General features: G+C 50.6%; 2 protein-coding genes across 2 annotated transcripts; both read right to left on the reverse strand.

Annotated features, from left to right (window-relative positions):
• Positions 1–255: 255 nt before the first annotated feature.
• On the reverse strand, positions 256–3982 carry LOC142915648 (beta-1,4-galactosyltransferase galt-1-like). Its single transcript, XM_076061373.1, has 2 exons — positions 3290–3982; positions 256–2105 (listed from the first exon to the last, which is right to left on the reverse strand). Exon 2 carries the CDS (start codon positions 2019–2021, stop codon positions 1134–1136), a length of 888 nt encoding a protein of 295 aa, XP_075917488.1. The 5' UTR covers positions 2022–2105; positions 3290–3982; the 3' UTR covers positions 256–1133.
• Positions 3983–12026: 8044 nt separating this feature from the next.
• LOC142915649 (protein LSM14 homolog B-like) lies at positions 12027–25061 on the reverse strand. The gene is made up of 7 exons (XM_076061374.1): positions 24878–25061; positions 23109–23316; positions 20091–20243; positions 19222–19374; positions 17664–17766; positions 16234–16465; positions 12027–12667 (listed from the first exon to the last, which is right to left on the reverse strand). The coding sequence occupies exons 1-6, from the start codon at positions 25034–25036 to the stop codon at positions 16258–16260; spliced, it is 984 nt and encodes a 327-aa protein (XP_075917489.1). The 5' UTR covers positions 25037–25061; the 3' UTR covers positions 12027–12667; positions 16234–16257.
• Between the last annotated feature and the right edge of the window lie 202 nt (positions 25062–25263).

Consider the following 25263-nt stretch of genomic DNA (forward strand, 5'->3'; position numbering starts at 1 on the left):
AACTATATACATTTGGATGTATATATTCCTACTGAATCTATTATAATGTTTAATGTGAGTCTTTACTAGCTCATTTGGCCCAAAACACACCTGTCATTCAAATTATCACTCAAATTAAAAGTTTAATATCGTATGTACATTTTTTTTTTTATCACCACAGGATTTACTTTTTAAAATCCTGCCACCATCCTCTGGGATTTGACTATCCTCCGTGGACACGAGTCATGAAAACAATAAGCTCATTAGAGACTGGTAGAACATGCACACTGAACATTTATTTAAATCAATTTGTGCCACATTTTAAATGTTTAAACCTGAAAACATTTCGAGTGGTACTCCCAAAAGCAATAGAAATAATTAGGATTGGTTTAAAATAAACCAATGTTAACTTTCCTAGCTTCCATAAGACATACCAATACAACCCCTATTGTGCCCTGTTGGATTAAAATGCAGAAAAAAATGAAGATAACAAATTTTAACTGTAAACGCAATCATAAGATTAGCAAATAAATATGTCCCATACATTGACCACATTTGCAAACGGAAAACTCACAAACACCGGTGTTTAACTTAAATTGCAAGACCGCAAAAAACGCAAGACGACAATCAACGCCGCCGCCGCCACCGCCGCCCGTTGTGCCTACTCATTCCAGAAGACCCTGTTGAGGACCTTGTTGACATTTCTGATCAGAGTGGCATTGTATCTCCACAGCGTGAGGTCCACGACCAGCGAGTCGAGCGCCAGGTCGGGCTGCTCGGGCGATCGGTAGTGGTGCATGATCGCGATGTCTCCGGGCACCATCTGCGAGATGCCCAGCGCGTTGAGCGTACTGTGCACCGACGTCTGCAGCACCGCGCGTGGGTTCAGGATCATCTTGGTCGGGTTGAAGACCTCCGGCAGGTTTGGCTCCCGTCTAATGTGGCGCATGATGTTGACGCCCGGGATGGCGTTCCACGCCTGGAACTTCGACCCAAACTCTTCCGATACCGTGTAGGGAAACACGTGGTTTTTCGAATGTGTAAATGTCGGCGCCGTACTTGTCGTTCAAGTACCGCATGAGGTCCTTCCAGTTTGTGTGCTTCAAAGGGATGATCACTTCGTCGATGTCCGTGAGGACCAGGTAGCGCGTGCTCTACATGTGCCGAGACACGCAGTCGTTCAGCGCCGCTATCTGGCCATAGTAGTGCAGCTCGCCTGGGTGCTCGGGGTAGTGCCACCCTCTGGACACCCACACGTAGTCCGTGATGGGCCACTGAACGACCTCGACGAGGCCGGTCTTGATGTAGTAGAGGAGCACTTTGTTCAGCTCAGAGCTGCAGCTTGTGTTGTATACCGTCACGCGGCCCGCACCCAAGATGCGGTACATTTCGATCGCCTGCACGAACTGCAGGACGTTGCCGTAGTTCCCGAAGAGCGTGGAGATGCAGACGCTGAATTCCTGTGTGAAGGTGGGGGGCATGTAGAGCCGATTTCGCACGGGCATGAAGACCCACTCGGCCTCCTCCTCGTCCGGTATTGTGCGCATGCGCTGGACGGACACGTGTCCCAGCTCGCAGTCCAGCGGCTCCGTGCACAGGAAGTCGGCCGTGCCGTACGGGAAGTCAAAGTGATCCGAGTGGACGTAGGCGCTGGCGGTGACCGTCAGGATCTCCGAGTGCCCTCGGCAGCAGAAGTGGCAGGAGAGCACGTCCGGCTCATACCGGTTGGCGATGCCGATGATGCGTGTGCTCTGACCGGCCTCGCGCTGGTCGTGGTACGCCGACACCAAGAATATCTTGGTGTCGCGCACGCGCATCATCGACGTGTTCTGCAGCGCTCCCCGTTGCCCGCACAGCATCACGTGGTTGATCTTATCGGAAGCAGACCCCGGCTTTGGCCTGAAGACGGACGAGTTGCCGAGTGCGTCGAGGTCGCGAACGAGGAAGCCCTTCCAGCTGTACATGTACCAGACGCTTAGCAGCAATGAGATGCTGAGCAGCAGCAGCGAGAGGAACAGGACCGGGAGGCGTAGCTTCATCATCCTTCGAGGCGTGCAAGGAGATAAGACGTCTGGATCAAATCTCTAGACCGCCGTCTCGGGACGAAAAGTCTGATATCGCTCGGCCTGTGATTACATTTATGTAAAAACACACACACAGAGAGCTTCGCGTTAAAAATGCACAACACTTTACACAATTCCATTTCAGGTAAACCTCACAGAAAAACAAAAGCTCTCCAAAATCAAAAGACTGTATTGGCTTCAGGGCGGATATGTACAGGTACAACTCTCTGCAAGTGAATGCAATATTTGACGCTTGTGTTGCGCCCGAAACGTCATGATTTAATTTAGTTGTTTTTATTTTTGTTTTATTTTATTTTTACATACGTGACTTTACCGAAAGAACCAAAGAGTAACCATACGATAACCTGGATATAAGCATGCGTTAAATGTATTACTAAACAATACGCTCCCAGCAGCACTGAGCCTGCAGCTGTCAGAACGGTGAAATAGTTTTTTTTTATTTCTCTCAATTTCAACAGATGATCTAAATAGTCGTGGCCAATAATAATTCGTTTTACACAAACATCAACATATTTCTTTGGTGTTATTTTAGTCTTAATACTGGCCAATACTAATTATAAAATCTATTGAAATTGAGAGAAATACAAAATATTGTCAACCAATTACACAGCCACCACCACAACCAGAGCCGCAACCACCACAGCCACCACCACCACAACCACCACAACCAGAGCCACCACCACCACAGCCACCACCACAGCCACCACCACAGCCACCACAACCACCACTACCACAGCCACCACCACAGCCACCACAGCCACCACCACAACCACCACCACAGCCACCACCACAGCCACCACCACAGCTACCACCACCACAACCAGAGCCACAACCACCACCACAGCCACCACAACCACCACCACCACAGCCACCACCACAGCCACCACAACCACCACCACAGCCACCACAACCAAAGCCACAACCACCACCACCACAGCCACCACCACCACAACCACCACCATAGCCTCCACAACCACCACCACTACAACCACCACCACAACCACAGCCACCACCACAGCCACCACAACCACCACCATAGCCACCACAACCACTACAACCACCACAACCACCACCATAGCCACCACAACCACCACCACTACAAGCACCACCACAACCACCACTACCACAACCACCACCACAACCACCACCACCACAACCACTACAACCACCACCACAACCACCACCATAGCCACCACTAACACGACCCCAGGCCGCCACCACTGCACCTGCCAGTCGAGGGCGCTGTGCTCCTGCTGCTGCTGTTCCTCTCCGTAGAAGCGCCGCTTCGCGTCGCCCTTCGGCTCGCACGCGAAGCTCAATGCAACCCGCGGGCACCGGCGGCAGCAGCAGCACAGAGGGCAGCAGCAGTAGCAGAGGGCAGCAGTAGCAGAGGGCAGCAGTAGCAACAGAGGGCAGCAGTACAGAGGGCAGCAGCAGCAGAGGGCAGCAACAGTAGCAGCAGCAACAGAGGGCAGCAGCAGTAGCAGCAGACGGTAGCAGCAGCAGTAGCAGCAGCAGTAGCAGCAGCAGAGGGCAGCAGCAGTAGCAGCAGAGGGCAGCAGTAGCAGCAGCAGAGGGCAGCAGCAGCAGCAGAGGGCAGCAGCAGCAGAGGGCAGCAGCAGCAGAGGGCAGCAGCAGTAGCAGAGGGCAGCAGCAGTAGCAGAGGGCAGCAGCAGTAGCAGAGGGCAGCAGCAGCAGAGGGCAGCAGCAGTAGAGGGCAGCAGCAGTAGCAGAGGGCAGCAGCAGCAGAGGGAAGGGCCGCACCCGATTCAAGAGCTGAATGGCTCACAGGGTTATACCAAATACATGGAACTGAATTGAGGCCGCGTTGCCGCCAGCACCACGTGCTTCCTGCTGACCTCCGACCCCGCCGCGCGCTTCCTGCCGACCTCTGACCCCGCGCTTGAACCACGACCCCGCTGATCTATGGCTGATTGTGTTACGTTATGTAAAACATATAAATATACCATATACACTTCGTATTCACAATGTACAGCTAAAGTTGACAGTGTAAATGTATTACAATATTCTTGGTTCTTTGCGGTAAAGTCACGAAGATAGAAAATAAAAATAATAAAATAACATTTCAAATAAAAATAATAAATTGAACATTAAAAATAATAAAATCATAAAAGCGATGGTTTCTGCCTGTAAATTTTGCGTGCAAACAGTTGCTGAGTAGAGGCCCAACGCGCGAGGCGGCCAGGCACAAACAGCACTCTGATGGGAGCTGTGGTTGATGGGAGTGGAACGCGGTTCTTGATCTGAGCCAGAGTCATGATTTGTTGTACGTGCACGTGTGACATTCAAGGCAGGGGTAAGCCTGTGGTCACAATCCTGCCTTGTGCTCAAAATGTCAATGAGCCAGCAACAAACAGTGCACTAGAAGATGCAAAAAAGAAGCGTCAACACACTTCCTGCAATAAGCAAGGTAATAAGAACTTAAGAAAAGTGACGAGGGGTATTTTATGTTTATATTTGGTGTTTGCAGTTTCTCCCCGTGGTCCGGTTTTCCCTCCGCATTTTTGAAACATGCATTTGGAATATTTGGCTGCTATAAATGTCCACCACACACAACATAAGCACACTTCGCTGAGCTATAATGTGTGGCCAGGTTGCTCGCTTCTGACAAAAATATCTGCCTGTGTGTAGCTCAGTGGGGCCTTTCCTGGTGAAATGAAAAATAGTTCAGAGTTTCGTTTTTAGTTTATTTCAAAGTCGAGCAGTGGGAGGAAAGAAGGAGAGAAAGAGAGGACTGCAAAAATTGGCTGACTGTGATGACTTGTGGGGCTCAACATAAAAAATCGTGTTCTTGGTGACAGAACGCCTCGAGGGCGTGTGACAATTTTTCTCGGAATGCACCAGGTCATCAAAACACTCAGAAGCTAAGCAGGTTTGAGCCCGGCTAGTGCATGGATGAGTAACCACCGTGTACAAGAGGGCTGGGGCAACGCGGTGTGGTAGGAGAAGGCAGTACAGGAAAGTTCATTGTTGTAGAGTTCTTCTACGCTCCCACTTCATACGCACCTCCATTCTCACCAACCTGCACTGACCGGCGCGATGAAATGTGTTCAAATAACGCACACGGACCGCTCGGCATGGGGAGGCATTCATCCCGCAGTTGATCGACGTAAAAGAACAGCGGATTAACATGATGGGGGCAGAGAGAGAGAGAGAAGTTGGTGTTGGAAAAGATGTTTCAGAGTAAAGCCAGAAGTGAGCACCACAGTGTGTTGAGGAGCACACTACCTGCCACTGCTGACGTAAACATTCCATTTCTAACCACAGCGGGACCGCCAAGTCCATTGGAGAGATTGCTGAGATTTGCTTTCATAGACGTTCTTCAGCTCTTCAAACGTGACTAAAACAACGGTCTCTTAGAGATGATGCACTGATTCATGTTGAATTATTAACCTCACGATGCATCATCGTGTGTGCGTGCACATGTAAGAATAATATTTGTTTTGGTGAAATCGTATACGTATGTTGCATGTCATGGGATCGTGTAACCCTCGCAGCAGCCACTAGTGGCCGATACATTCACCGCAATTTTATATATAAAAGAAGAATGGATTATTTAATCAATTCGCGACCCTGAATTGTGACAATTCATTGAAATTGCCTGGTGAGTTGGGATGGGGGCAGAGGGTTGGGGGTTACACCACGGAATAAATGTTTGCTTTCTAACCTTAGGCCTTCACCCAGCAGTGGATCGATCATAGCTGCTGATGACGGTGTAGTAAATGTGGCTTTGGGAAGTACGACAAGGACTCAACAGTACCGTGGAACTTGTGCTGTGTAAGACATTACATTCATAATCATTGTAAACATCCTGCATGTGTGTTCCGTGTATACATGGTACTGTGTTTGCGCGCACACATCGTGTACGTGGCGACATGGATACTGTGGAATATTGAGGAGAGTTGTAAATAAAGCGTGTTCGAAGAAAGACAAAAGTTGTCCGAGTGAAATCGAACACTACATATCTACCCGATCCAAATTCACATTGGTCCGGTGGATCTTTGCACCGCTTACCATATATACGCGTAAACATATACAAAACATTTACAAAAAAATATTGAAGGTACAATTCACGCACGCGTAAATATGCACATGGAAATAAAATGGTCCGCACCTAGAGAATGAAATGTTTCTTGCCAAAATAATCCCGCGGACCCACCCGAAGTGAGACCTGGGCTGGAGGGCCCACCGTGGGCTCCCTGGATGCGCTGAATGGAGCTCTCCTGCGCATCTCACTGCAATTGGATAAATTCTCGCTCCAAAGGTTTCATTGCCTTGCGACGGACGCCTTTTAAGGGACGTACAAAAGGCGTGCCCGTTGTGTAGATCAGGAAGCCGATTCACTGGAGGAGCGGCGCTTGACGTCACCTTGCGGGTGCCCCTTTCTCTGACGCGGGGCCACGCGCCACGCATTGCCGTGACGTCGATAACAAACGGCGTGAAATAATGGAAAACAACAGCAAAGGTGGCAAACAAAATAAACGTTCTGATATTATTTTAACGTGACCATCACTAAAGGATTCGTGTACGACGGTGTTTCACCTTACTAGTTGGCTGTGTCGGGTGGTAGCGGCTTTAACGACACATTTAGATATTTACGCGATCTAACCCACACACCTCTGTTATGGATGAACTGCTTCGTTTTGCAAGTCGTCAGACTGGACGAAACGTTTGCGTTTCGTCCAGTCTGACAGGGTGACTGTAGCTGTGACACACAGCTACAGTCACCCTGTGTGACACACAGCTACAGTCACGCTGTGTCACACAGCTACAGTCACCCTGTGTGACACACAGCTACAGTCACGTGACACACAGCTACAGTCACCCTGTGTGTCACACAGCTACAGTCACCCTGTGTGACACACAGCTACAGTCACCTTGTGTGTGACACACAGTTACAGTCACCCTGTGTGTCACACTGCTACAGTCACCCTGTGTGAATTGTCTTGCAATTAACGTCAAGCTGCAAACGTTTCGTCCACTCTGACGACTTGCAAAACGATGCAGTTTATCCATAACAGAGGTGTGTGGGTTAGATCGCGTAAATATCTAAATGTCGTTAAACCCGCCACCACCCGACACAGCCAACAAGTAAGGTAAAACACCGTCGTACACGAATCCTTTAGTGATGGTCACATTAAAATAATATCAGAACGTTCATTTTGTTTGCCACCTTTGCTGTTGTTTTCCATTATTTCACGCCGTTTGTTATCGACGTCATGGCAACGCGTGGCGTGTGGCCCCGCGTCAGAGAAAGGGGCACCCGCAAGGTGACGTCAAGCGCCGCTCCTCCAGTGAATTGGCTTCCTGATCTACACAACGGGCACGCCTTTCGTACGTCCCTTAAAAGGCGTCCGTCACAAGGCAATGATACCTTTGGAGCAAGAATTCATCAAAATGAAGTGAGACGCGCAGGAGAGCTCCATTCAGCGCATCCAGGGAGCCCACGGTGGGCCCTCCAGCCCAGGTCTCACTTCGGGTGGGTCCGCAGGATTATTTTGGCAATAAACATTTTTTTCTCTAGGTGCGGACCATTTTATTTACATGTGTATATTTACGCATGTAGGGTGCGAAAGAAGATTCAATGTAACATGGGGGACTCACAGACGACCCGTAGACTCATAGATTCACCCATAAACTCACAACAGACACCCACACACAACAGACACCCACACACAACAGACACCCACACACAACAGACACCCATGGGTGAGTCTATGAGTCTACGGGTCGTCTGTTAGTCCCCCATGTTACGTCGAAACTTCTTTCGCACCCTAAAGCCGAGTGTGCGGTGCAACATCGGGGAGGTGATGGGGATTCGCCTCCCCGTGGAGAGGCAACAGGCAGAGTCCACGCCTCGTTGCCATGTCGTCATCTCCTGGCGAGCCAGGGGGGGCTGCGTGGCTTGTCGATTGACGGCCACGGTGAAGGGAGTTGGCACAGCATCATTTGTGGGGGTGGACGCCCACCTCCCCACTCCCCGTGAGCAGGCAGGGCGTGACGTCCACCCCCTCAACTCCCCCCTCCTCCTCCTCGTTGGCCACCTCTCGCCGGGCCCCCACCGATCGAGTAATCGCCCCCCCCCGCACCAGCTCCGAGGGACATCTCTACACGGCCGGCTCACCGCCGCCGGCATTCTCCCGCGCACGCCGAGCGCTAAACAAAGAAATCGGCTGCTGCTGTGTCAGTAACACGCGCGCACCTCCTGGGATTAAGGCCTAATCCGCGTGCCCGCAATGCTAACTGAAAATAACTGGCGGCTGTATGAATATGTAGTGGAGCAGGAAGGTGTGTAGTGCAAACAGCGTGATTACATGATAACACAGACAGTACGGGTTATCTTCTTTGGTTCTTTCGGTAAAGTCACGTAGAATGAGAATAAAATAATAAATTGATAAAATAAAATAACACAATAATATTCTCACGACGTTTCGGCCACAACACAAGCGGCCTTCATCAGGTGAAGGGAGCGAGACTGTCTGGTAGGACAGCGCTGGAGTGATCTGAACGTGGCTCTCTCACTCCAGCGCTGTCCTACCAGACAGTCTCGCTCCCTTCACCTGATGAAGGCCGCTTGTGTTGTGGCCGAAACGTCGTGAGAATATTATTGTGTTATTTTATTTTATCAATTTATTATTTTATTCTCATTCTACGTGACTTTACCGAAAGAACCAAAGAAGATGAATCATTGCAGTCACGAAAGCTTTAAATCGAAAAGTACGGGTTATGTTGGGTCAGCCTGTCGCGAAGGCAAATACAGTGCAGGTTATGTTAGGGCAATTAAGCTGGGAGAGCCAAGGACGGCTGTGATTGTCTGGAGCTGTGGCTAAGGCTAGAGTGGCGCCTAAAGGTCTGGGTGAGAAACAGGTGCGAACGACGCGGAGCGTCGTTGGGGCACGGACTAATTAATTGGGGAGTAATGAGAGTGGGGATAAATTGGGGAGTCGGGAATTGGAGCGAGGTTGTTGAAGTTGGAGAGCTTGGAGTCAGCAGCAGGGAATTGAAGGGTGGAGAACTTGGCGACAGAGTTGTAGGGACAGAGTTGGAGAGACAGAGTTGGAGCCGGAGCTTGGAAACAGCGTAGCGATAGCGGAGCTGAAGAAGAGGAGCAGCCAGCAGTGGCGACAGCGTAGCGATAGCAAAGCTGAAGAGAAGTATCCAGCAGTGGAGAGAGCGTAGCGTTAGCAGAGCTGAACAGAGACGAAGCAGTTAGCAGTGGAGAGAGCATCGTGATAGCGGTGAATAGAGACGAAGCAGTTAGCAGTGGAGAGAGCATCGTGACGGTGATAGCGGAGAGCGGAGACGAAGAAGTTAGCGGTGGAGTAAGCGCAGTAATCGTGGGGAGCGGAGAGACAAAGGTGGCGAGCGAGTCGAGTGAAGCACGGCGAGCGAGCCGTGGCGACATGGATGCTGTGGAATATTGAGGACATGTGGAGAGTTGTAAAAAAAGCGGTGTTCGAAGAAAGACAAAAGTTGTCCGAGTGAAATCGAACACTACAAATATGCACACCCCCCCCCCCCCCACCGTGGATAAGCCTTAATCCGCTGTGCACAGGTGCTAATGCAAGCGGGAAAGGAATGGCTGGGACCAGGCTATGGGGCACGCCTCACCGTTAACGCGAGCACAGCCGCTCCGTGTGCTGCAGTACAGGGAGTGCCTCACACGCACCGCGCTCAAATCACTCGCACGGCGCTGCAGACGCGCATCTCACACACCACGCGAAACCCTCGCGTAAATCGTAGCGGGTCGTAGAGATGGCGATCTACGCACACGGCGGTGGAGTGGATTTAGCGCACCCCGAACCCGACCTTAATCACTCACGCTGCGCTGCAGACGCGCGTCTTCTACACACACACACACCGCGCGATACCCCGTGTAACCAGTGGCGGTCGTATAGACGGTAATAGATGTGTAGTGATGGTAGCATCACTACTGCGTACACACGCACACGTGTGACGTCACTATGCGGGGGAGCGTCACTACCACGCCGGTCTACACACACACATGACGTCATCCCGGCTGGAGGCGGGAATGACGTCAGGGCCGGTTCTGGACTCGGGAGGCCACGAGGGTGGTGTGAGGTCGTGGCCCTCTCTGTGACCAAGGCTGGACACGTGACTGGACCCCAGTGCGGGCCGGGGGCCTAGGAGGCACCTCGGGGGGCATGTGGACAGAAGGGGGGGGGGGGGCTTCGAGAGGGTTCTTCGAAGGGAGGCATGGCCAGGACGGAGCACGGGCACGCCGAGGCCCATATAAGCAGCCTCCTCACGAGATTCGAGGCTGCCCGTATCAAGAATGAAGATGCATCGTGAAGACGCCAAGAGATCCATGTGTAGGTCCCAGCCGGAGGACTCTAGGATAGCGGTAGACGTGTAAGTCCCGCCAAGACAGGAGGCTGTACCTCCCTAGGGTATCTGAGAAGTGTGTGTTAGCTAGAGTAAGTCGGTGGTCACCACCTTATGCGTAATGTAAGAGTTAACTGTTGTGTTCATTAATAAAAAGTGTTGCCTCCCAAGAAGTTGTGTGTGCACCTAATTCGAATTCACTACAGATGCGCACCTCACACACCAACCCCGTGCCAACACTCTGCAGCCCTGCGCTCGCTCTCTCACGCACCCCGCCGCCCGCACGCAGTCGCTCCACTCAAAAATCACAGACACCATGCCGAAGTTCGCCCACACGCGCACACAGAAATCGCACCACACCGTTCTTCTGAACTGAAGTTTATTAATGACGCGTCTAAAGAAAACCCTGTGCGGCCCAGTAGTAAATATTCCACGAGCAGCACGTAGCCTATCCCTATTCAATCCCTGGGTGTACCCCCCACACTCTACTTCTCAACTCGCAGACACACTCACGGTGTCGCACGGAAGCTGCGGGAGTCGGAGGGACGATGATCCAAGAGGTCTCCGCCTGGGGTCGAGTCGTAGCGGTGCTCGCCAGCGTCCCTCGGACGCCGCGAGTGGCCGGGAGTCAGACTGGGGTGGCTGGACGGCTGGAGGAGAACCACCTGAACGTTTTTTCACCTCCCTCCCTTTGACGCCCTGGGAATCCGAAGATCCAGGGTCACGTGGTGTTATCCTGCGCAGACCAATCGAGCGCCTACCTATCGATTTTAAACCGATGTCCCCGCCCTTACCTGGAGCGTGACTTTCCATTGCGCCTTGACCCATTGTCTACGCACCCCTCCTCACAACCCCCTCCTCCCCACCCGGTCCTCCCCACCCGGTCCTCCCAACCCCGCGCCAGCAGAGTGTTCTGCCCTCGAGGCCCCATCTCCCGTGTTGCGTGCGCTTCATTGCGGCCAGCCTGTAAAACTCTATGCACCCCTGCGACTTTTTAAAGCTGATTTTAGGGGGGGCCGCCGTGTAATCCGGCCTGGGGGGGGGGGGGAGGGGGGTCGGCCAATCTCCTGGCAACGGGAAACTGGGGGACATCCCTGCTAGGGGCCCTTCGGATGAAAGCCCGTGGGCCAGGCACCCCCCTTCGAGACCCTACGTGGGTGCGTGTGTGTGTGTGTGTTAAGTGGGAGTGTGCGTACGTTCGTGTGGAGGGGTGCGAGGGGATGGTGGCGCCGGCGGAGTTGCTCCGTTGCTGTGGCACCACAGTATCTATGGAATCGATAGTCATATCTATTGACTATAGTATTATCAGCTGACTATAGCAGTGTCCGCTTACTCTATAACAGTATTTAATTACTCTAAAGTAGCATCTACTCTGCAGCAGTATCTACCAACTCAACACTAGTATATACCGACTCTATTGCAGTTAACTTCTTACTCAGAGTACCGTGGTGAGGCCTAATCTCGTGCAGAGCCCCCGGCCTCGCCTAGATTGCCCAGCTGGCCGAGGTGGCATCTTGGCAGGCTGGGGCTGGGCTGCCACACCATGCTGCTTAACATACCAAGCACAGATTCATTTTTCAAAATCGGCCCTCAAGCTGGAACAGATGTCTCAATTTATTGAAATGCACTTTACTTTTTTTCAAATACAGCAAACCTCCCCCCCATCCCCGATCCTGTTAAAGCCATGCTTTGTACTACATTACAGCCAAAGTTTACAGGAATCTAAAGCAATGCAGTAAAAATTCAACGAAGCAATGTTGTAAAGCTACAGTTGGCCAACTTAATTATTTGCCGGCCATTTCACCACAGCGAATGCACCGATATAAATTCCGCAACATTTAATGCTGCCTTGTGAAATACAAACACAACTCAATTAAATTGTCATGTCCATGGTTATTACAGCTTAAGACCGGTCGCACAAAATAACCAATTTTAGGAGACAATTAAAGCTTTAAAGTTAAGTCCGACTTTACAGAAATGTTTTACCTCACCCATTAGACTAAGGTTAAAAACTATACTTACAATTATAAATGTGTAAAGTGTTCAACAAAACGAGGTGTGTATCTTATTTACACACCATAGACATTAAAAGAATCGCATATCAATTAACAAAACCCACATACAGTCCTCGGACTACCCCTCTACGTAACGTTTCTTCAGACCAAACAAATGTGTTTTTAAATCAAGCAAACCCCCAATATATGTGCACTCTGGGAGGAAGTGTGGTTCTCTGCAACCTGCAACAACAAAGGCAAGCATTGTCGACATCAAGAAGGAAAACCAACAGATTGTCGTCGACCCCACAAAGGGCTCCATTCTCATTTGGAGAATTTGGTTTGCGTGGTCCCAATTTAGGCCAAGATTTGGTGACAAGGTGTCTCTCCAAGCTATCCAATGCCCTTCGTCAATCTCTAAAATTGGGCACGAGAGCGTTGCCAACCAACTCCATTTGAAAGAAACTACTCTACATTTGTATTTTACCAGGTACGGCCCACGGAGCTATGGAGCGCTCTTTCAGGAGAGACATGGCCACTGTTCTGCCCCACGGCAGATATGGAGCTGTGTTTACAGAAGAACTTCCTGATATGATGGTGCCGAGTTTGGTCACGTGACCAGGAAGTGACGCGTTAAGGGTCTCGAAGCGACGAGGCAAGGCAGGGGTGTCAGTCCTTACAAAGAGTACAACATGGAGGCACAATTACCATCTCAGCGAAGACGGGTGCATCTGCTCCTTGTGGGACTTTAATAATCATTGTCTGCAAGTTCGTTTATCGCCATATATATAAAAGGCAAAGTTGTGAATGTGTGCCTGTTCAAAATGTTTAGCGTACTTCCCGACTTGCAACCAACTGGAAATTGGCCATGTGGGTACTTACCAGACTGTACACCACGCAAAAATGATAAAAAATACACTTTTTTTTTTAGGGGGGGGGGGCGGGGAGCTCAATAATGCATATATTTTTTGCACGGCAAGTGAGCTGTGGCGTCAAATCTGTCACGTGACCCTCGCATGTGGAAGCGTAACACATTGTAGTGTAGTGGTTAGCGCTACGCTGCGCTACGAACCCGGCGACCCGAGTTCGATTCCCGCTCACGGCCACCAAACGAGTAACTGCTTGGGTGTCAACATCACCACTGGGGAGATAAAGGCGGCAGGGCGTGCTGCTGGCCACCAAACCCCCTCGTGTTCTTATAATTACTGGGACTCCTGTTATGTTAGGATTGCCGTTATAATGCTGTAAATGCCTTTATAATGCTGCTAAATTGTTACGATAAATATGGAGGCCTGGTTAACAACGAAGCCTGCCACTTGCATTATTGTGAATAGTTGTTTGTAATTAGATAAGTCGAGCCAGACTTGTGCCCATGTAACTTTAATGCATTCTTGAGAGCAAGGATGAAGATGTATCTCGTCTACAGTTCAGTGTTATGTGCAGCAGCGCTGTACATTTGGGCTGCAGTATGGTGATTACACAAAGTGACCTTATTGAACATAGTAGCTTATTCTCTTGTTGTAGAGCTATTCAGTGCTAATGTAGGTACCTGGTCCATCCAGGACCTATGATTGAGATTCATGTTGTCCAAGACAATGTTATGATGCTGCAGTGTTAATTAATTATATTGATATTGCAAGTATTAACAGATGCTCTATTTTGTGCTGTGTTTTCCCATGAGTTTTATGTCGTTCTATTCGTTAAATACGTTGGAGTCGGATGGTCACCCTGGCTCTGAAGGTTTACTACTCGGACAGTGATGCAACGCAGCGTAGTGAGGCCGAGACAGCCACCACAAATGGATAGCTCAACGAAGTGGCTTATCGTGTAGACATTTATAGCAGCAAAATACTCTAAAACGCATGCTTTTAAAAACGTGGGAGGGAAAAAAAAACAGAGGACCCGGAGAAAAATCCACATGACCACGGGGAGAACTTGCAAACTCCAAATATGCAGCAGGCGTCGGGGTTGGGATGGAACCACAGACCTCCTGCTGCATACCAGGCAAAGTGAGTTAACATCTCCTAGCCACCGTGGCATCCAAATAGAATCGTCAAGAGGACATTCTGACACTTGAAGAAAACCTGTACCAATCTTGGCCATAACCATTCTTGTATCTCTTGATCTTCCAAACACGTGTAGAGGTATATTCTTAGTTTTTTCGGTAAAGTCACGAAAAAACTAAGAATATGAATTACTGCAGTCACGTGTAGAGGTGTTACGGGAGGGTGACACGCGGTTGTATAATGGTGGCCACAAACATGTCTGCTACGGTCACCACCCTGGGGGGCTGTGGGGGATGCTGTGATCACTCCCAGCCCCGCCCCTCAGTGAGAGACAGTATAAAAGGTGGGACCCGGGGAGCTGAGAGGCAGTTCAACTCAAGCAAGATGAAGAGCCAGTGAAGAACGAAGATTGACTAGCCAGACCCTGGAACTCCTTTGATTCGCTGACCTTCTGAGGGCCGGGCAAAGCAAGCCAGGGTGCGACACCGGAGCCGTGAGGGCCGATGTCCCTCTGAGGGCCGGACTCGTGTGGCTGGTGATCGGGACCTGCGCCGAAGCTGGGCCAGGTCAGATAGCCTCCCGGGAGAGGAACAGGATAGAGGGAACCAGGGAGCTAGCGTGGGCTAAAGCTCGGGGAACGTTTCCCTCTATAAAGTACGGGTGAAGAGGCCGTTACCTCTTCAAGTATAAGACTCGCAACTGTAACAGAAGTGTCTGTAATAAATACGTGTTGCCTCAAGTAAACAGTCTCCGACGTCAATAAGGCCACTACACATGTAGCCCTCCAGCAGGTCAGATCGTACAAAAGCATTAAATTTGGCATGCGATTGATCGATAAAAAAAATCTAGTCATGTTTAAGATTTTATATAAATGATGATTGAGAAGTTGTTCACGATATAATACGCAAATTATATTATGTGAGCAAATGCGGTAGTGTACCCATACTCTTTGGTTCTATTCGGTAAAGTCACTCCAGCGCTGTCCTCGAGACAGCCTGATCCCTTCACCGAGAAGATGGTTTCAAATTAAGCAACCATTGGAAAGATGTTCTAAATCGAACTAAACATTAAACTAATTTTCAATGGTACAGTATATTTTTCAAGTAGTGGTACCCCAAACTTTCGCAGCTCTTAAAAATTCCCCTTTCACACCATCAATAGGTAAACTCCCCCCCCCCCCCCGCCAAACGGCATGTTCACCCGCACGTACACCACCTCTATGCTAAGTCGGCCAATCAAATGCTAATTTTTATGCTAATTCCTTTGTCAAGGCACCTTGTTTCCTCGCACACAGCTTAAAGGTCGCGGTCTGAGCGTGGCTGTGTTTCACTCCAGCGCTGTCCTCGAGACAGCCTGATCCCTTCACCCGATGAAGGCCGCTTGTGTTGTGGCCGAAACGTCGTGATTTTTGTTGTTTTATTTTTTACCTACGTGACTTTACCGAATAGAACCAAAGAGTGTGGATCCTTGCAGTCACGAAAGCTTTAAATCTAGAAGTGTACCCATGGCTACAACCACGAGAAGGCGAGTAGAGTCAAGGACGTAATGAATGGGAAGAGGAATAGAAAGAGGTAGAGGAGACAAATGGAAAAATGGGATCAGAGACAATACCTTAAAAGGGTCTCTCTATCATCCTCCACGGAGCAGGGTATTTTCACAGGGGGGGGGTTTGGGGGCAGAGGGTAAGGGATTCAGCAGGGATGGCCACACAAGTCACGTGACTTCCTCAGGGAGGCACGAGCAGATTCTCGATATTTTTGTTTTGCAGCTTAACGGGAGTGCAGGAGCGGGAGCTGCCCTTACCTGCACGTGCTCCTCATCATCTGTCTAGGCCTGCACCTTGGCCGGCAGAGGAGACTGCACCCCTGCTTTGGGCATGCCCGGCCGCCCGTCCCCACCCCACAGGGTCCGGCGGTTGAGCCAGGACGCGTGGCCCCAACTGTGCCAGAAGCGGCGATTGCGCGCGGCCGGGAGGTTCTCCCCGAACGTCTGCATGTTCAAGCGCTGCTCCTCCGCCAACGTCACGCGGCAGTTCCTTACAAGATGGAAGGAAGGGGGTGGCGGGGGTTGTGAGCACAGCTGGTGCATCTTGCCAGTCATCTCAGTCTATCCATGGCCACCTGGGGTCTGTCCCATGACCTCCTGTCAGCAAGCCTTCGACATTCCACGTGTACCTTCACCGAGCAGTGAATGGCGCGTGTTGGTATTGGAGGTGGAGGGAGGAGATAAAGATGCAGTGCTACAACTTCTTGCTCGTGCCACTACTACTGGCAGAAGGGCCACAGTAAGTCACTCATTTTCATTTTGGCAAATATCGCAGTTTTTACACCGGCACACGAAAAATGCCTGCCACTTGTAAAACACGTCACGGGATTCTTTGAATGTTCCCTGCCAAGCAGCAGGCGTACATCCCTACGGTTAATGCGCCCGCAGTATTATAAATCAGAGCAGCCACTAGATTTGCACCACGAATAGTTTTGTTGTTACGCGACAACGACTCTGTCTGACGCTCCGAGCAGTGGCTCACCCCACACCATGTTGAAGAGTGGCCTGTGGATGACGACAGATCACGGTACTACAGAATTGCTCGAGTGAACGCTAAACCCTACATTAGAGGTTCCCTGCACGGTTCCACACCATCCTGCGTTTTAGAGAAATGTTCGCCTCGTGCCCAGTCAAATAATTACACGGTTCTTCCTCTTATTTTCGAGCTAGGATTTTTTCCCGAATCAAGCGCAACACCGCAATTCACGCGGCGTGCATTTTCTGCGCAGAGTAATTAAAGTTAACGTCACACATTTGCAACGCCCCAAAGTTTCCAGATATTCAGGAGGCGTAGTCAACCGCATACGAGTGAGAAGGCAGCCAGCAACGGCACCAACAATTGCCCGAGATCTGTCATCCTATATTAGGATGGTTAGGCCAACTCCATTTGTGAGTTTTTATTACACGAGGGACGAAACCAAAGAAAACCCACACGTGCAAAGGTGGGAGAGTGAATGGGGGGGGAACAGCAACCCCATCTCCGTACAGATGGAGATGAATCAACATGCTGTACTGCTACCTCCTGGCAAGTCGGTGCACATGGCAGAAGATTGTGAACCACCAACCCGTTGCCTCCTCCAGGCGCTGTATATAAAGGTGTGCCGCCACCACTGCCCGTCCGAGACCATCAACCCAGCGATGAGCAAGGAGACCCAATTAAAAATCACAAGTGGCAGAAATGCCATTACCTGCCGCCATCTTTGGAAATGTTGTCAAAGAAGCATCTTGTTTTGTCGTAGAAGCATTTGTCAGGAAACACGGCAGAGCTCCTGCTGGGACCCCTCTGCATGTCTGCAGCACAAAGGGAGACGTCAATGTCAGAAACTAATTAAGGGATGGCCTGGACAATTAAAGACAAAGATCCCCACCCCGTTTCGCTTCAGACTATCGGGGCAAGTGCTCTTAGTGAGTGGCACCCCGAGGCCGGCACGGCACACGAAGGCATGGGTGGGCCTAGCACCATGCCCGGCCACCTTCGTCTCCCTCATGGCGATGGCTGAGGTGAGCCACTAGAGGGGGGCGACGGTACAGATTTGTTGAACCAAACTTTTCAACAGAAGACGCCGTGGCAGCAGTGGCAACAGGCCACCGTGATGGACGCTCGTGGAGATTGCTCCTCGTGAACAAAAATTGTCAAAAGTGCATCATGGTCCTAAAGGGACCAACATTTAGTACAGGGGATTCTCCAATTTTTTTTTACCATTTGTTAAAATACAACCATTCACCAATGCGAGTCAGGGCTAAAACAATACGACCATAAACTTTGCATTATATTTCAGGCCCATCAAGCTATATGGCTCTTTTTCAGAAGAGACCTGGCCACAAATGATAGCTCAACGAAGTGGCTTATTACATGAAAATTTCTGGCAGGTAAACTCCAATAATTGCACGTTGATTCTAAAATGTGGAGGGAAAACCGGATGACTCAGAGAAAACAGGTTTTTTTGGGTTAGATCGTGATCCAACCCAAAAAAAAATCTATCATGGATGATATTGGTCGCAAAAGCCTACATGTTCAACCGACCCAGAGAAAAATCCACACTACCACAGGGAGAGAGACGCATGCAAACTCCAAATATACAATGGTCAGGGTTTGGGTCAAACCCACGAGGCAAGGTAGCCCCTCCCCCCCCCACAGCCGCCTAATAATTTGTTGGCACAAGAGAGGCGGTGTAAGACAAATCCGCTGTTGCACTGCACATCCATGCTTTACATTATCCAAGCTCCACTCTTTCTGCAACCCACACCTGACCAGAGTGATGCGAGGCCCTCACCCACAAGTGCAGTGACAGCCAAGCTTACTAAAGGCTGTCACATGCGGAGAGTTTCTCAAGTTATCATTCCTCACGATTACTCTAACTCGTATGAAAAAAAGGGCCTAATATAAATGTCCACATAAGCTACTTCATTGAGCTATCATTTGTGCCCAGGTTGCATCTGAAAAAGCGAATAGCTCAGTGATCTTTACCTGGTAAGACAAGATTAGTTGATTTTTATTTTTTCAAGCGATTTGTTCACTTGACCTATAGACTGTGCACTCCCATCGTGTTTTTGTATTGTATGTTGTTACATTCTGACCCGCCCCTACTGAACATCTGTGGACAAAAAAACCTTTGTAGCGCATCGAAATCCCCCAGTGGACAAATAAATATTCTGATTCTAAAAGGAGACATCCCACAGGAGTGGTGGTGGTGGTGTGAAACCGGGTCCCTCAAAGTGCTCCTTTTAAAAAAAAAGGTCCACCACCTTCTCCTTGCTTGGCCTTGTTGTCCTGGAACTCCTTGTCCAGCTCCTCGCGGTCCAGCTGCGCGTTGCTGCTCTCAAAGTCAAACTCCGCCTGAAACTCATCGCCCAGGTTCAGGGCCTGTGCCTTCTGGGGGCGCCCATGGCGGCTCGAGCCTGCGGGGAGAGAAAAATAAACGGCAGCTCGGTTTGTGATCCACCAACGCCGCGGTGGTGGCGGTGGTGAGATGTTAACTACCTAGCCTGGTACGCAAGAGCTCGTGGGTTCTATCCCGACCCCCTGCTGTATACTTGGAAGTTTGCATGTTCTCCCCAAATGTGAAACATTTCCTGCAAACTTTCTCCATTGGAATAATGCATCAATGAGTACACCCTGCTGCAAAGAAAAAAAAACTTTTGCTGTACCCTCATGGACAAATGTGAGTCTCTTACTTTCGACCCAGGTTTCCTGGGTAAATATTCACGACCATAAAAAAATAGCGCACCGGCTGCCCGGTATTCAGGTCGGCACCAGCGGCCAAGAATCTGTTATTCTCTCCGCCCTCTGCACATGTTCAAAAAGCCATTGCCATAGTCCAGGCTAATGCACCGCGTCGCCTTTGAGGCAACGTCAGTGATAAAAGCGGCAAGGGGTTTTTGCCTTCCCACCGCGATTTACAAAGCCCCACGACGAATGCGTCCACAGAAGCTGTGCACGGCGAGCCTTCAATACGCAAACGCATTAATTAGTCTCCGTCGGTACGAGACGCCGACTGTAAATTGGGACACGTTGCTTCAAAACGAACTTACAAATTTTATGAAAAGATGAATGACGGCATGGGGGGGTGGCGGGTGGGGAGGGCGAACACCACCCACACCACCCGTAGCCGTACCTGCAATCTGCTTCACGGGGGCCCTCCGCCACCGCCGCCGCCGCCGGGGCGCCGTCTGCACCCCCCGCTCCACCGTGCCGCTCTTCCTCGCCGGCTGCTGCGGCGCGGCGTTGACACGCGCAGCGGCCGCGCCGGCCGTGGGCGCTGCCGCACCTGTGGGCGATGGGCACAGCCGGCGCGCACCCACCGGTCGTCTCGGTTCGTCAACCCGTCGGGGGGGGGCCACGTGGGACCCTCCCGGTGCCTCCCGGCAACGACCGGCGACACTTCATCTGGCACGGGCGCCGTGGTGACGTCACCGTCACTTAGTGGCGAAAGGCGGCTGTTGGTATTATGGGGCGGGGGGGGGCGTTCTACAACAGCTGTGTGGGCAAGACACAAGTGCCATAGCCCTCCATCACCCATCGTGGTGTCAGTGTCATCATCATAATTACCACCACCACCCCTCCCCCCCTATCGTTCCTCACGACTGCAGGTCACACGTTTGTGTTGTCACCAGGCAGAGGGGCTCACCGCACACAAATCCCAGCGTATCCGAGCGTGCCATTTTTACGTCGCTTCGAGCGAGGCCGTCAAAACCGCACAGATCACTCAGCGGCCAAGCGCAGCGTTTGCCGACCACCCCGTTTGCGTCTCCAACATTTTCGAAAAGGAAACTCCGCTTTCATTTGCTCTTGATGCAACCAATTGCCATAGCCACGTAGGTAAAAAATAAAATAACAAAAATCACGAGGTTTCGGCCACAACACAAGCGGCCTTCCTCAGGTGAAGGGACGAGACTGTCTGGAAGACAGCGCTGTCCTCCAGACAGTCTCGTCCCTTCACCTGAGGAAGGCCGCTTGTGTTGTGGCCGAAACGTCGTGATTTTTGTTATTTTATTTTTTACCTACGTGACTTTACCCAATAGAACCAAAGAGTATGGATCCTAGCAGTCACGAAAGCTTTAAATCTAGAATTGCCATAGCACCACCATTCATATATTTTGTCAAAAATGATGATTTCGCACGGGTTTAAAATATAAAAATATTAGCACACGTTTGTCGTTAGGGGCGTTTGCGCGCAACTTTTATGGGTCGGGCAGCATTACATTGGGGGGGTGTTAACATTAATAAACGAGACGGTGGAACGAGGGTCACCGGGGCTCTTGTCCACAAGCCACGGCAGACTTCACAACTCGTCCTCCCGCCTGCAGAGGGAGGCCTCGGCTGCACCAACACGGGCGGCACGAGGATTCACGACGCTTCCGTTAAAGTCGGTGGCTGTTGTAACCTTTGCCGCAGCCTTGCAACCCCTTTGGTTCCCAATCGTTCACAAACAACGTGCAACGTCAACAGACGTAAGGGGTTTGATGAAACAAAGCGGTTGCACTCGGCCCGCGCGCCCGCGCCCAATCTGTATTTCGATGATATACCTTCGAAAGAAATCCCCAGAAAGGGGATCTTGCAACCCCCAAGGGGTGCGTGCACCCCTGGGTTAAGAACCACTGGGCGAGACGATCGTGGGGTAACACAGTAATATCAATTTACAACTCACACCCCTTTCACGTCGTCGCTTTATTATGAACACCGCTAACACAATTTACGTCGGTGACAGCATCGATCCTTTCTCGTATCCCCATCGCCTCTTGCTTCACCTACCCTGTAAACTACCCTGTGGTGTCACGCGCATGACGACATGTACTGTGCTTTCGATAACAAAATACATTGATGTACGGTATTTTGGGAAAAAATTGCTTAAATTTACGTCGCACATTTCAGGAACGCATCACCAATGTAAATTGGGGTACTGCTCTACAATGCCCAATGTTCTGCTACACCATCTGCCACCCAACAAATCAAATTTGTCACCTGGAGCACCACACCAATTTATGTGGTTTTGGCAAACCAGAATGTTGAAAAAAACCCCAAAAAACAATCATATTTCCGTACGACGTCTCATTGGACATTACAAAATCGGGCATCAGGTGTTTGGTAAAAGATGCAGGTGGAGATCCGATCAGAAATCCTCTCTTCTCTCAATACCCAGCCAGTGAACAGGGTGGCCACAACCTCAGCACCACGATAGCACCTCGTTGAGATCAATATAGCAAGTTGCCTCTGGCAACCTCGTTTCTCACAAAACCACAGATTTTAAAAAAGAAAGTCTTCGTTCATCATCGCCATGGAGAAATGCATCGTGCAGGACCTTGAAGCCGCAATTAAATTTTGTTGGTGCAAATCTTAATTGGGTTAAGTTGTGGAAGAGGGGTAATTTTAAAACGTTTTTATTTTTTATCAGGCAAGACACCGAGCTATATTTGCACTTTTTCAGAAGCCACTTTACCACAAATGATCGTTGAATAAAGCGGCTTTCTTGATAAACGCCGTTATTGCAAACAACAAAACCCATTTAGCACCACATTTGTATTATCTCGTGGTAGAAGAGTGGCTCTCGCACAACTACGAACCCAACAACGCAAAAAATAACTCGATTCTCAGCCACATCACGAGCGAATTATATCCAAATCGGTGGCTGGCTCCCCACCTTCCCATTCACCACAACCGCACAAGTGAAGCGTGGCAGGTGAAATAACCACCCCACCCCGCATGACAAGACAGCGCGGCCTTCGCCGAGCAGTTCATTGACAGGGCACCAAATAATAACGCTTTAAATGACGGGTTATTTTGAAAAGGCGACAATTTAAAATACAATCACTGGGTATCACCATCAAGCGCAAAGTAAAAACAAAAATGCTCGTCCGCATGCACTACGCATTATCATCATCATCGAGCTGTTATACACAGAGCCTTTTATTTTCCTGCATGCGCTTACGGAAATAATTCCATGAAGATAGCTGCAACTCAACTGCGTTCAATTAAGATCGCATTGAAATCACGCAGTTGCCTCTAAACGAGCAAAAGGCGAAAACGACCCGAGGCAAGGCCACTGGGCAACGGAAACCACATGGCATTAAGAGGGCAAAGGTGCAGCCCTGCAGTGCCGATGTTTACCGCACACCGCACCCCCCCCCTCCCGTACCCGCAGCTCCTCCGTACGCAGGCTGCACGAAGGGACGGTGCCCGACCGCTGTGGCCCAGGCGTCGTGCCGCGCGTGGCCCGGGTGGCCGCCCGTGGCACCGCGGGGGGGTCCGGTCGGCGTGCCCGGCGCGGAGTGGCAGCTCGCCGCCGCTCCGATACCGCACGTGTGGCAGCGAGCGGCGGCCCCCCCCGGGGTGCCCGGCGAGGACTGGACGGGGGGTGAGGGTGGGTTAGGCAGCGATTAGAACAAATCACGACGGACGACGTACGCATGTCAAACTTCTTATGCACCTTCTTGGTTCTTTCGGTAAAGTCACCACCACGTAGAAGGGAAACAATAAAATAATAAAAATATAAAACTTTAAAATTCTCACGACGTTTCGACTGCAAGACAAGCAATCATCATCAGGTGTAAAAACCACAGCAAGACATTTTTTTTTAAAAAGTGGCGGGTTTTTTTTTAACGTTAGCACCACGGAGAGCGATTTGGCAGTTATTCAGATGGACGAGTCCATCTATGTTCGGAAAAGAGGAGGGGGGAGACGAAAATGATGGATGCGGTCTGAAAGCCACCGTAAGCGTGAACAATCAATTAAGACCCGGAATGGTTTATCAAATCCTTCCAATGATTGCTAAGCCAGAATTCCTTCCTCTCGGTTGAAATTGTCTCTGTGTTTGTATATGTGGATAGCCTCATGAACGAATCTCTCATGGTAGCCAGATGGCTTACAGAGAACCTCTGTAAGCCATCAGGCTACCATGAGAGATTCTCCCGTTTCGGTCTTAGGAGGAGGGATAATTGCGATGTCATCACCCGAGAGCCAATCAGGTGCCAAGGGTTGTGCAATTCAGCCACTGGCACGCTGGCACCCAGGCTCGGATCTTGGTAGCCTCTTCCATCTCCTCCTCCTCAACCTGTAAAAACCATCCACAGCTACCACTGTTAGCTAACTATTGTAACTCTCAAATGCAACTTTCATCAAGCCCCCCGAGTGTGAAGTGCAGTCTCCAACCTCGTATTCTCCACCATCTCTGGCTTCCTCGATTCCAGTGCCGTGAAGGGAAAATTTGCCCGAAATGCGGCCGATCAGCGTTGACTTTTTTTTCCACATTTTGTCAACATGTTGCCAAAGATGTCCCTTAAAGGCTTAACGGACGTTCGGGGCAAGTGCAGTGCGAGCAACTACGAGGCCGGCAAAGCACACGGAGGAGGTGGGGAAGCCAGCACCACGCCCGACCGCCTTCTCCCCAGTGGCGATGTTTATACATCGCACCAGGTGCTCATTGGATAGACCTGAGGAAAAGCCCGGGACCGTTTCAGATAATCGTCACCTGGCGTTGGCCGTAAGTGGGAATCAAACCCCGGTGGGTCGTAGGCGGGTTTGTGGTGCAGCGCATCAACCACTGTGCCACCGCTCCCCTAAACCATGGCACCGCTGCAGTGGCAAGATGTTAACTACCTCGCCTGGAGTACAATAGGTCGTGGGGTTTGATCCAGACCCCCGACGCCTGCATATTTTTGGAGTTTTCAACGTCCTCCCCCGTGGTCACGTGGATTTCTCTGGGTCATCCAGTTTCTACCTCCACGTTTTAGAACCGACGTGCATTTGGAGTATTTGGCTGCTGGAAATGTCCACGCGATAAACCGCTTCGTTGAGCAAATCATTTGTGGCCGGGTCGCTTCTGAAAAGAGAGTTAAGTAGCTCGGTGGGCCTCACATGGTACAATAAATAAAGAGTTTAATGGTAAAGAGCGGCTGCACCTCTCACCTGCACCATGGCCACGTCGTGGTGCAGAGCGGACAGCATGTACTCGCACGGGGTCAAGTCCTTGATCTCGCTGATGCGAAAGACGATGTGTTCGAAGACCTCCTCGCGAGGGGCAATGGGACGGTCGGCGGGGCGCCCCTCCGTCCCGCGCAAGCGCATTGCGCGCGCACAAAGACGCCCGCCGCCGGTACAGACCTCCACGTACCCGTTTGGTCAAGCGTTGTTACGGTCGAGAGCACCTATGCAGGTCGGAGCAGGTGCGTGGTTGTGGGTTTTGGGCGCCACTGTGGTGAGACGTTAACTACCTCGCCTGGTATATATCGAAGGTCATGCGTTTCATCCCAACCCTGACAACACCTGCTGTATATTTGGAGTCAGCGAGGTTT

Source organism: Petromyzon marinus, unplaced genomic scaffold (assembly GCF_048934315.1).
Source record: "Petromyzon marinus isolate PM22_M1 ecotype Great Lakes invasive population unplaced genomic scaffold, UKy_Petmar_22M1.pri1.0 PM_G_Scaffold_33, whole genome shotgun sequence".
In the NCBI taxonomy this organism is placed as follows: domain Eukaryota; kingdom Metazoa; phylum Chordata; class Hyperoartia; order Petromyzontiformes; family Petromyzontidae; genus Petromyzon; species Petromyzon marinus.

Excerpts from the sequence above, each read along its gene's own strand:
- LOC142915648 (XM_076061373.1), bottom strand. The coding sequence starts at position 2,021 with ATGATGAAGCTACGCCTCCCGGTCCTGTTCCTCTCGCTGCTGCTGCTC.
- LOC142915649 (XM_076061374.1), bottom strand. The coding sequence starts at position 25,036 with ATGCGCTTGCGCGGGACGGAGGGGCGCCCCGCCGACCGTCCCATTGCC. Across the intron at positions 23,317-24,877 it reads ACGACGTGGCCATGGTGCAG|TCCTCGCCGGGCACCCCGGG; the intron begins GTGAGAGGTGCA and ends CCCCCCGTCCAG. Across the intron at positions 19,375-20,090 it reads CCCCGTGAAGCAGATTGCAG|GCTCGAGCCGCCATGGGCGC; the intron begins GTACGGCTACGG and ends CTCTCCCCGCAG.